This window comes from Ochotona princeps, chromosome 16, assembly GCF_030435755.1.
Source record: "Ochotona princeps isolate mOchPri1 chromosome 16, mOchPri1.hap1, whole genome shotgun sequence".
Lineage (NCBI taxonomy): Eukaryota > Metazoa > Chordata > Mammalia > Lagomorpha > Ochotonidae > Ochotona > Ochotona princeps.
In genome coordinates, this window is record NC_080847.1 from 14,844,512 (window position 1) to 14,855,478 (window position 10,967).

General features: G+C 59.4%; 1 protein-coding gene across 1 annotated transcript; it reads right to left on the reverse strand.

Moving 5' to 3' along the window:
- Nucleotides 1–34: 34 nt before the first annotated feature.
- Nucleotides 35–8,316, reverse strand: PLEKHG4 (pleckstrin homology and RhoGEF domain containing G4). The gene is made up of 21 exons (XM_004584160.2): nt 7,608–8,316; nt 7,353–7,448; nt 7,154–7,277; nt 6,977–7,070; nt 6,796–6,870; nt 6,599–6,715; nt 6,341–6,439; nt 6,098–6,246; nt 5,813–5,951; nt 5,613–5,729; nt 4,052–4,234; nt 3,350–3,852; nt 3,029–3,275; nt 2,455–2,544; nt 2,153–2,374; nt 1,891–2,061; nt 1,620–1,797; nt 1,120–1,236; nt 791–1,027; nt 593–708; nt 35–425 (listed from the first exon to the last, which is right to left on the reverse strand). The coding sequence occupies exons 1-21, from the start codon at nt 8,053–8,055 to the stop codon at nt 420–422; spliced, it is 3,528 nt and encodes a 1,175-aa protein (XP_004584217.2). The 5' UTR covers nt 8,056–8,316; the 3' UTR covers nt 35–419.
- Nucleotides 8,317–10,967: the final 2,651 nt, after the last annotated feature.

Below are 10,967 nucleotides of genomic sequence, written 5' to 3' on the forward strand. Positions count from 1 at the left end.
AACCACGCACACAAAGGCTAGGGCCCAATGTTTTGGGGACCTTAGAACCTACCTGTGTTCCCCTGGGGGCTAGGCACAGCCCAGTCACTGCTCAAGGCTACATGGTACCCCACCAACCTAGAGCATAGAGACACACTCCACCCAGGCTGATATCCAACCCCAACTGGAGGTGGGAGCTGTGGAGGGGACGGACAGGGACACAGGGCCAGTCACCTGGGAACAGGATGCTCATCAGGCTCAGCTGCCAGGGTACCCTGGAGAGGGCCTGTGACAGTCAATGGCCAGAGACATCAGAAAGAGTGCTCAACAGTATTGCCTGAATGGGTAGGAGGCGTCACAGCTGCCAGTCACAGTGGATCCAGGGGGGCATCCGTGGAGGTACAGACTGCTGGATCCATTGCTCACCTTCGAGCCCAGGCTCACACCTGTGGTGCCAGGCCAGCTGTGAATGTGTTTCCCTGGCTGTGGGCCCGAGGGAGTCTTGGGGAAATGGCTGTAGTCTACCCACTCCCAGTTTCATTCAAAGGAGACAGTCACAGACCCCCACAGTGCTGGTGAGGGGATGGTAGGGTTAGGGCAAAGTGGCACTCACACAGGATAAGTCCTCAAGGCCCCTGCCCAGGGTCTGCCCTGACACGCAGCTGCTATCGGAGCCACTGGAGCCACTGGCTGACGGGCACTGTGAGGAGACCTCCGAGTCCTCAGGAGCTGAGGAAAAGACTGGGTGAGTTGTTGGGGAGGATCCAGCCCCTACACCATGCCCCCTGCCTCTGGCCAAGCCCAGACATACTCAGGGAGGGCTGGCTGCCCAGCTCTGCCTCAGCTTCCAGCAGTGCTTCCTCTGGGAAGTTTGGGGGATACAGGGGCCAGCGGGGGCTCTGAAGAGCTGGGTCTCTATACAAGTGTAGGTTGAGGGGCCCCAGGACAGAACAGGAGGCAGGATCTCCGGGTAGGGTGCTCGAGGTCCCCATATACAGGCTGTCGTCATCAAACGGGGCTACAGCAATGGAGGCACGAGAGCGAACTTCTGTAGGAGAGAGAGGGTCACTGGGCCTGCGGTCCCGAGGAGAGGCATCCATGGCCTCCCACAGCCCTTCATTCATGCCCCCTGCCTGCTACCTCGGCACTTGAGGACATAGTTGATGTTGCGGTTGCTGATGGCTTCCTCACTGGGGGCGATGTCCCGCAAGGCCTTGTTCCCCACGCCCATGGACAGCATCTCAGCCATGCGCACCTCTGGATGAGAGAGGGCATCAGTGGGGCCCCTCTGAATGGCAGCATGTCCCTCAGGCCCATCTAACTCCTACTCCCTTAAGTTCACCCTGTCCACCCATACCCAGCAGTCAAGCCATCTTGGGCTTCACTGGTGCTGGCCTCTCTCCTCCTAGTCAGGAGCAGGTAGAACTTCCTTTTAGAGATGGGACCTCTGATGTTCAAAGAAGTTAGCCCTGCATCCAAAGTCAGAGAAAGTGACAGCCCATGACCGTTTGGCACTCCTGCTCCGGCACTGGCTATTGTTCCTGGGGCTCCTCCTAACTCCCTATGTGTCTCCAGGAACTGGGGCCTTCCATGTGAGCTGTGCAGACAAGGGGTATGAGGAGTACAGGTCGTGGACCCACCCTTATTGTGGACGGCCTGTCTCCAGAGCAGGCGTGAGATGTCAGCTGTCCAGGCCTTCTTGGTGGCCAGGTCGGAGGCCTGAAGCACAAAGGTGTCCCTGGCCTTGCGCCGGCGGAACCAGATCTCAAAGCGCAGGTTGTGATTGCCACAGCACTCAGTGAGACCAAGGTCAGCCATCTATTTGGCCAAGGGAGAGGTACGTGGTGAAGCGCATGGAGAATAAGGTGACAGCCAGGGCAAGGGGCAGGAGCCAGGACCTGGCATGAGTACCTTGAAGGAGCGCTTGTACGTGAATGTGTCAACACCTGCAGGCCCCCGGCGAGGCTTGCTGAAGAGCAGCAGCTCCTCAAAGAGGAAGACACGACGCAGGGACTTGTGGCGCCCAGCACGCACCATGAACTCATCCTGACGCACCAGCTGCCCCTGCTCTTTGAGGTTAACCTGCAAAGTTGGGGCCTGATGGGTGCCCTGCCCCTTCAGCCTCTTCTCCCACCTGCATGGCACCCACCCACCACCACCTGGGATGGCTCACGTCGCAGCCCTGGATGGCATCCATGGCCAGCAGGTCGTTGCCATGACGCAGCTGGAAGTGTACAAGGCTCTGAGCCGCTCGCAGGGCACTGAGCTCCTGCACAGGCCCCCCACAGGCCCGTGCCAGCTCCTGCAGCAGCAGCGCGTATTTGGTCATGCGCTGGATGGGCTTCAGTAGATAGGAGGCCAAGTCCAGGTGGTCCCCCAGTGCTTGCTGCTTGTCCTGGGGAAGGGGTGGGAAACCACTGGGTGGTTTCAGGTATTCCTCTGCCCCAACCCTCCTGCCATTTAAAGCTCACCTACCTTGAAGAAAGCATGGCCATAGCTGGTCATCAGGGCGTCTGAGCGAGGTTTATTCTTGCTGTAGAGTGCATACATCCCAAACTGCACCCTCTGTGAGGACACACAGCTCAGCCCAGGTGTGGGGGGGTTAGATGCTCCCAAAGGCTGCCCCCTGGGCCAGACCCCTCTCAGCTTTAAAGGACCAAAGTGCCAACCACAGATGGCTCCCAGAGCACCTCCTCCCCACATCCAAACTGCTCTGCTTGGAAGGAGGTATGATCTGGCCCCTGGGGCAGGTCCCCGCCCCTTAGACAGAGCCTCCCATTCAGCTGCTGCTCCCATAGCCCCAAGAGTCTTCCTCTGGTTTCACTCAGCTCACAGCCCCCTTCACTTGTTCACTGTACTCAGCCAGGCTCACCATGGATGGAGCCCTCCCTGCCCCTGCCCCTGCCCCAGTGCGGACACAGGTTGCTCTGCTCCACCTGCTCACTCTCTCTAGCTAGCAGACACCTCTGCTCCACCAGGAGCCCAAAGCATCTCCTGTTGCTTTTCCTCCTGACCTTGAGCTCTCTGGAGCAGGGCTGACAGGGCTTACATGGCGCAGGAAGGCGTAGGCCACGCGGGGCGGGTGCCGTGTGCATGCTTCTAGCTCACGCAGGAAGAAATGGCAGTGGAAGTCCCGAAGCTTCTCCAAGTTGCCAAAGAGGTGGGCACGCTGACCACGCAGGCCCTGGGGCACATCAGGGCGGTCCAACTCCGGGAAGTAGTTCTCCATGGTGTAGTCAAGAGCTCGGACATACTCCTGCTCCGTGGCCACCATCTCTGCCAGCACCATCTGTAGCCTGTCAGACAGGTGGAATCAGGACCCAGGACACTGACTTGCCACTACCCTCCCTGCCCTGCCCACTGGCTGCACCTGTTAGGGTTCCTGGGGTCACAGCCAGGGCCTGGTAGAGGCAACGTGGATGACCTGGGCTGGGCACCTCCTTCAGCCTCTGTCCTCCGGCAGGCAGGGACAATGGCCACACGGGGGCAGTAGTGGCCAGGCTCACTGAACCGTTTCCCCAAATTCTGGTCAAAGCTGTAGGCTTTCCTCAGGGGAGGGACGGCAGGTACAGTGGGGAGCCTGTTGGTACCCAAGCTAGCTGTGCTGTCCATGGGTGCTGACTTCAGCGCAGCCTCTAGCTTCTGGTCCAGGCCCAGCCATGTGTCCTGGCAGCGTGTCCAGGCCCCACGGCACTCTTGGCGAATGCCCTCTGAACCCAGCCCTGTGGCCAGGGCCCACATCTTTCGGAAGTGGGCAGGAGGCAAGTCAGGGTGCTTGGTCCAGTGCTGTTGCAGTCGCTGCAACACGACCCCTGGGTGCTCCTGCTCCAGCTCAGCCAGCACGTGCTGTCCCTCCTCAGCCCACGTCGAGGCCTGCAGGGCCAAGGCCAGACAGACATTAGAAGCCGAGCCCAAGGCTGCTGAGCCTTCTGCTATTCTGCCCACCACTGCCCATCCCCAGGCCATATTCAAGGGACTGGATTGTGGGGTGAGACTAAAGACACAAAAAAGAGCTGAACAGCACCCCATGTAGCCTTGCTGACCATAGAGTGGAACAGGGCTATGCACTCACCTGCTTGAGGAACTGAAATAGCCTTTCGGCATCTGCCAGCCGCTGGCGCCGCTGGGCCAGAGCCTGCGAGAATTCAGTCAGCTGGGCCCGCAGGGCCAGAAAACGTGCCCCCAGAGAACCCAGGTCAGCCGCCTCAAAGACAGCCAGAGGCTGCAAGAACTTCTCCCCTTGCCTGACCTGCTCCTGGAGAGACAGAGTGGGTTCAGCTACCCCAGCACCATGACCCAGCCCTGAACACACATGTAGTTCACTGACACCTGCCCATCAGCAGTCAGGACTCTCATGGTGGTGCCTTCTCTCCACCCACTCCCCCGTGGCTCCAGACTGCATCTCAACAGCTCTCCGCCTTCCCCCAGGGCTCCCTGCCTCCTCCTGACTCCCCCTGTCCTTTGGCAGCTCTTCCTCCCGCTCCCCTTCTCCCCGGGGCCATTAAACACGGGTTCCTGAAAATCATGTGCTGCTCCCCCAAGTCCTGTGTGACTACCCTGTGTCACCCACATACCTACAGCCACCGAATGACTCTAGCCAGACCCTTCCTGAGCTCTAGGCCACCCAAAAGCACACCCACAACTGGACTCACAAATGCCCATACCCCTGAGAAGTCCCAGCTGCCAATCCTCAGAGAACAGCACCCACTCATTCTGACAACATCCCCCATCAACTCTTTCTAAATTTTTAATTTTCTTTTTTAAATTAAAAGGCAGAGGGAGGTGTGGGCATCCTGTCCACTGGTTCACTCCCTAAATGTCTGCAGCAGTCAAGGGCCCAAAGGCAGGAATCCAACCCAGATCTCCTGTGTGGCTGGCAGGACTCAGGTTCCTGGAGCCATCACCTGGGCGCTGGCTCCCAGAGTCTGAATCACCAGAGCACTGGCGTAAGAGCTGAAGCCAGGTCGTCAAACCCAGATAACTCCAACATAGGATGTTGCTGGCTTATCCAACATCTTCCCTGCGAGATTAACTGCCTGCCCCTCTCCCCTCTCTGTCTCCCTTGCCACAGAGGAGGGCACGGCCAGCTCTCTGTGCCCCACGGTTCTGCATGCAGGTGTTCATCAGCCTGAGGGTAAGATGCTACACGCAGCTCTGATTACACTCCAGGGCCCAGGGATTTGGCCGGCCCAGTCTTCCAGCCTTTACTCGCCTCACCTCATCCCACTCTCACTCCTCTGCTCTGCAGTTCAACTTAACTGGCTTTGCGGCTCCTAACCCTGCCATAGGATCTGTGATCCTGCTGTTTCCCCAGGCTGGGATGTTGAAACCCATCTCCAACCCTCTTCAGCCTGACTGACATCAACTTGTCCTTCAACTCTCAGTTCAAATGTAACTCAAAAAACAAGAACCTCCACCACCTTGGCTGACAGGCCTTCATTCCTGCCCTGCTCCTTGCCTGGACTCCTACCTTGGCCTGCAAATGCACTCATAACTGACCCTCTGATTAGAATTCAAAATCCTCAGCTCTCCAAAAAGCACAAAGGTTCCATCTGTTTTCACTCACTCCTGACTTCCTAGTGCCTGGCCAAGGGACCCCAACACCTGCAGCATAAACAAGCAACCAAACTTACTTGAGCTACTTGGTCCAGCTCCTGAAAAGGGCCTTGGGCCTGTAGCAGCATGTCCAGTGAGGGCTCCCTGGGCTCTTCCAGGGCTGGCCAGCCCACCTGCTGTAGCCATACTTCAATCTAGTGGGACACAAGCAGGGAAAGGTAAAGAGAGCTTTTGTAGGGGTGTCGGGATTAGGCCTGAGAAAGGGGACAGGGCCTACCTGGTGCAGCCTGCCCTCCTGGGCCTCCAATGTCTGTATCAACTCCAGGGTCTGTATTCGCTGGTTGCTCTGTAGGGTCAGCTGGTGCAGCAGTCTGTCCACACAGCCATAGAGCTCCTCAGCCTTGTCCATAGCTGGCCTGGTACACAGTGGTACACGGTCTTCCTCTGTGCCCTACCAGTCCTCTTGCTCCACTCCACACTCCACCCTGTCCTGAGACCCTGAATCCTGGCTGAATCTGGCCAGCAGCTTGAGTCCTTGGCATGGGAAGTGGTGGCTGCCTACCTGTAGTCTGGGCTCAGTGTCACACCTGGGCCCTCCTGCTTCAGCCATGCCAGCTCCACAGCCCCCTGGCATTGCAGCCAGGCCAGCTGTGGTGAGTCTAGCACCTGCTGCATCAAGACCCGCATTTGCTGCAGCAGGCCATCAACTTCCTAGGATGGAGGGCAACAGATAGTTGGGTGGATAAGGCAGAGAAAGGGCAAAACGGAGCATTCTGGAAGAGAGGTGTTGGCAGGGGACACTCACCCCAGACTCCACAGGCTGGGGCACAGCCTTCACGCTCTCAATGGCTCTCCGCAGCAGGGCACAAACCCCCTGGCAGCTCTGCACTAGGGCTTCCAGGCGCTGTGGGCAGAAGCAGGTATGACCAGAGCAGTGCATGTGTTGCTGGCAGTCCTCCTGGGTCCCTGCCAGCCACATGCTCACTGGAGCCAGCCCAGAACATGCTCCGATAGAAGTCACTGCATCCCTTCCCTGCCCCTCACCCTGCCCCGGTGCACTGACCATCCGGAAATCCACCCAGGCCTGGTGGGAATACGGCAGGCACCCTCCCAGCGCAATGGGCAGCCCCGCGGAGGGGAAGTGAGTCAGCAGGCTCTGGCGGGAGGGCACCTGCATCAGCTGTGGAGAAGGCAGCAAGATGACTGGGACCTGTGTGGTGGGGTACTCCACCTCCACCCCCCAGCGCATTCAGTCAGTACCCGCAGCTCTGATGGCACCTCCTCCGGCATCTTTCCTACTAGCAGTACACGATACACGGACCCTGGGATTGTATCCTGAAAGCAATTGCAATCATCAGCTCAGCCCTGCCCCATGAAACTCCACACACATGGAATGGGGTAGGGGTAGGGTGAAGGGCTGGGGCCATAATCCCACACTCACCTGTAGCTGGCTGAGTCCCCAGAAGAGGAAAGAACTTGGGGAACACATCCGAGCATCGATTAGCACCGTCAGACCCAAGGCCTGCACATGGGGCCTAAAAGGGGTAGGCATTTGATTCTCAGATCCTGACAGCTCCAAAGTGGGGCTCAGTCCTTCAACCACCAACACCCCCCAAACCTAGGGATGCTCTGCAAGTAGAGGAGGAGACGGGTGAGTTCGTGGCTGCCGCACTGGGGGTGACTCCAGGTGGGGGTGTGGGCACTGAGAAGCAGCACAGCTCGGCCTTCTACATCCCGGGTCCCTGTGGGGATTAGGAAGTCAACTTCTGCCCAGCTGGGGTACCTCACTCCCACCCCCTCCAGGCCCGCCTGACTACCTGGCAAGGCTGCCATGCCACTGGCCAACAGCTCCTGGGTGAGGTCTTGGGCCAGGAGGCCATCAGGAAGCTTAGCAGGACCAGAGTCACTGGAGTCTTGGCAAAGGAAATGACTGGGTCATTACTTCCCCACCTGCCCAAAGACCCCCTTCTCAGACCCTCTTCAGCTGAGTAGGGACAGACAGCGCCTCTAGGGTCTCCACACCCCCCTCCAGGGCATTCCCACTCCCTTTCCCTGGACCCCACCTCCCTTACCTGCCTCCAGCAGCTCTGGTGAGGTCTCTATCAAACGGTCACCAAGGTCCACAGAAGCACCGTCCAATCCCCCAGGGCCCAGGCCAGCTGGCACTGCCCTGACCTGGCCCGAGTCCCCTGTCCAGCCACTCTCAGGGCTGGCACCCTCACCCTGTGCCAGGCTGAGCATGGACGACATGGGGAGTAGCAGGCTTTCCACGCCCGAGGGGGCCGGCTCCTCCGAGTGGCCAGATGCAGCCACTGTTTGTTCTGGGGGTACCTGAAGCCCTGAGTCCAGGGTTACCTCCATCATGGTTCTTGGAGGACTAGGGTCTGGAACCTGCATCTGGACAGCAGGTGGTTCCTCCTCCTCCCAGGCTTCCCCAAAACTGCACACAGCAAACCTCCAGTCAGTAGCATGACCATGGGCATCTGGGGACTCACTTCCATCCTGCACCGACCCCTCCATCACCCCGCTAAGGTGGGTCGGCTCAGGGCCGCCGGTGGGGCAGGGCTGAACCTCCGTGTGGAGGCGTCAGCTTACCCAGAAGCCGGGATGCAGGATGAGGGTCGAGTAGGAGGCCGTAAAAGGTTGTTTAGACGTGAGGCCAGACCACCGGTCGCCCCCAGACGCGGACCTGGGAAGAAAAAAGCATGACACGGCTTTCCCTTCCTGCCCACGCCAGCGTCGCGCTCCCGTGAGCCTCTGTGGGTGGGTGCCGCCCACCGACGCACGGTCGCATCGTGGACGCACGCGGGAGGCGCAGGCTGCCCCTGCCCTCTGCTTCGGTCGGCACAGCCTGTCCTTGGTTCCTTGGTGGCTTTGGAGCGTGCCTTCCCTCTCCCGCAGGCTGTACTTCCCGGGGACGCGCCACAGGAAACCGAGAGGCTCCAGTAGCAGCACAACTGAACGAACCCTCAAGTGAACCGACGGCAGCCTCGACGGCGTCCACGGGCGCCGCCTCCCGGCCGCAGGGCAGTTAAGGCCAGGATGCCGAGGACGCCGCCCCGCCCCCTGCGGGCGGGAGTAAGGAGCTGCAAGGCACCTCACGGAGGCGAATGGACCGACCGGGCGGCCCTATGGCTGGGTAGGGAAGCCGCCCCGCTGCCCTCCTCCTCCAGCGGGTCACGCGGCTCGCTCCACCCTGCCGCTCCCCCGGGACCCCTCAGTGGCTTGGCGCGCCCCACCCTCGGTGTCTCGGCCTTTCTGGGGTGCACAGGCCATGCCCTCTTCCAGCTTGCAGCCCGGAGGGGGACCCCCGAGATCCCTAGGGTGAGTGTACTCTGCCTTATATGGGAGGGAGGGATTGGGAACAAGGGGCTAGCCCCCAGGAGAAAAAGTGCGTTTGAGGGAGAGACTCCCTAAACCCGACCAGCCTCAAGCAGCTGGGAACCCAGAGAGGAATCTTCCCGCAGGGTGAGAGTGAAGGGTCCTTCAGCGCAACCCCCATCTTCCTCCAGGTTTCCCGGCCCACGCACTCACTGAATGGGGCTGGTCTCGGGGCTGTATGGTGGGAGCTGACCCAGGCCTGCCAGGATGCATCAAGACAGCCCCTCCACCCACTTGCAGCCATGGTACCTCTTTCTGCTTTCCCTGCAAAGTCCCATGAGGAGGCTGGTGCTGAGGTTGAGGTGCAGGAGCCGGATACACCAGCCCAAGTCTGGCTCCTGTACTTACCTGCTGCCGGGTTCCAGATGATTTTGTCTTCAGGACTCACCTGCCCAAAAAAAACAAAAAGTCATTTTCATCTCAGCTTGCCATAAAGACTAGGGAGACCCCACATGTGAACCCTCTGCTCATTGCCAGTGCTAGTGGTGTTCTTGCCTTGCCTCCTCAGTCAGGACATCCTGCAGTGATGGGAGGGAGCCCCTGGGAGAGCAGTGACAGACTTCCCAACTGTGGTGTCTGGGGGCCCTCTGGGACACGTGGTTCGGGTCTGACATTTGCTCCTAGACTTGTGGGGAGATTGTGAGAAGGTGGGATGTGTAAGCAGCATCCTTGGGCACCAGGGGGGAGAGGAAAAAGTGGGTGGGCTAACTTCCCCATACCCTAAGATGGAAGAGTGGCTACCATGAACCTGAGCATGACGAACAGGCCCGCCCAGCCTAGCACCCAAAGTCCAAACTCCCTGCCACTGAGGAGCCTTCTTCATGCACAAGCCTGGCTTTGAAGGAGTGACTTTGGTGTTGTCCTGCTGCATGCCCAAGCCCCAGCCAGACCTTCCATCCTACCCTGCTCTAGCTTCAGTGAACACTGGGCCCAGCCTTGGCTTGGTCCCTAGCTCTGTCCCAGGGCCACCCCCACTGAGTCACCACCTCCTGCTCTCTCCCCTCCCATCTGCTGTTCACCCCTATCCATTAGCCAGCCCTCCTCTCCCACCCCCACAGACGCCCTAAGAGCTGGGGCAGACCTACTGGCAGACACACATACCCATCTCAGCGCCAGAGGCAAAGAAGAGGCCTCAGCTGCAGACCATAGCTGACCCTGGCACCTGTGGGTACAGCAGGCAGGTTCCCAGGGGGCTACCCAGACACACCAATACAGAGGCAGGGCTTGGCCCGGGGCCCTCTGCTCCACATAGAATGTGCATTGTAAGCTTCATGGAAACAGATTATATGTTGTCCACTTCTGTCCTTCCAGCACCCAGCACATGGCCTGCCACAAACCCTGATGAGGGAAGCCTGAGGCACATCACTGCACCCCTGCTTTCCCATCTGTGAGTTCATAGAAGCCAGAATCACCAAAGGAGAGACAGAGGCAGAGGCTCTGCCTGCAGGGGAGACAGAGAAGACGCTGAAGGCTACAAAGCGCACAGACCTGAACCCGGAATGGCTGAGGTACAGACAGAAATGGGGACAGACTGAGGCTGGGTGGAGAGCCCCGGAGGGCTGGGCCCAGGGCCAGCCCGCAGCGGTTGACCACAGCGGGCTGCACGGGCTGAGCTTGCAGGACTGAGCAGTGACTCATGGAGCCCATTGCCGGGGCTCCGCTCACAGCAGGCTTTTCCACTGAGCTCATGAAGTGGGGCTGGGCTTTGCTACCATGTCCCTTCCCCGAGCCTCCCTCAACCCCTGTCCTTGGAGGCACGAACCCAAGCAGAGATAAACAGGAGCTGTGAGCCTGCTAATGAGACCTGCAATCATTCCCCTGATCCAACAGTTGGCATGTCACACCCTTCTTTAGGATTGTGCCAAACAGTAAACAAGTGATGGACCTGTGATGAACCAGCATGGGCAAGGCACAGAGGCTGAAGGCCCTCAGCCCACTGTCCGCCAGTCCCTGTCCTGGAAGTCCTGGGGGGCAGCTGGAGGTTTCCACTGCCTTGCCAGATGCTCTTGTTCCCACCCAGGAGCCCACAGATACACGGACACAGGACACCT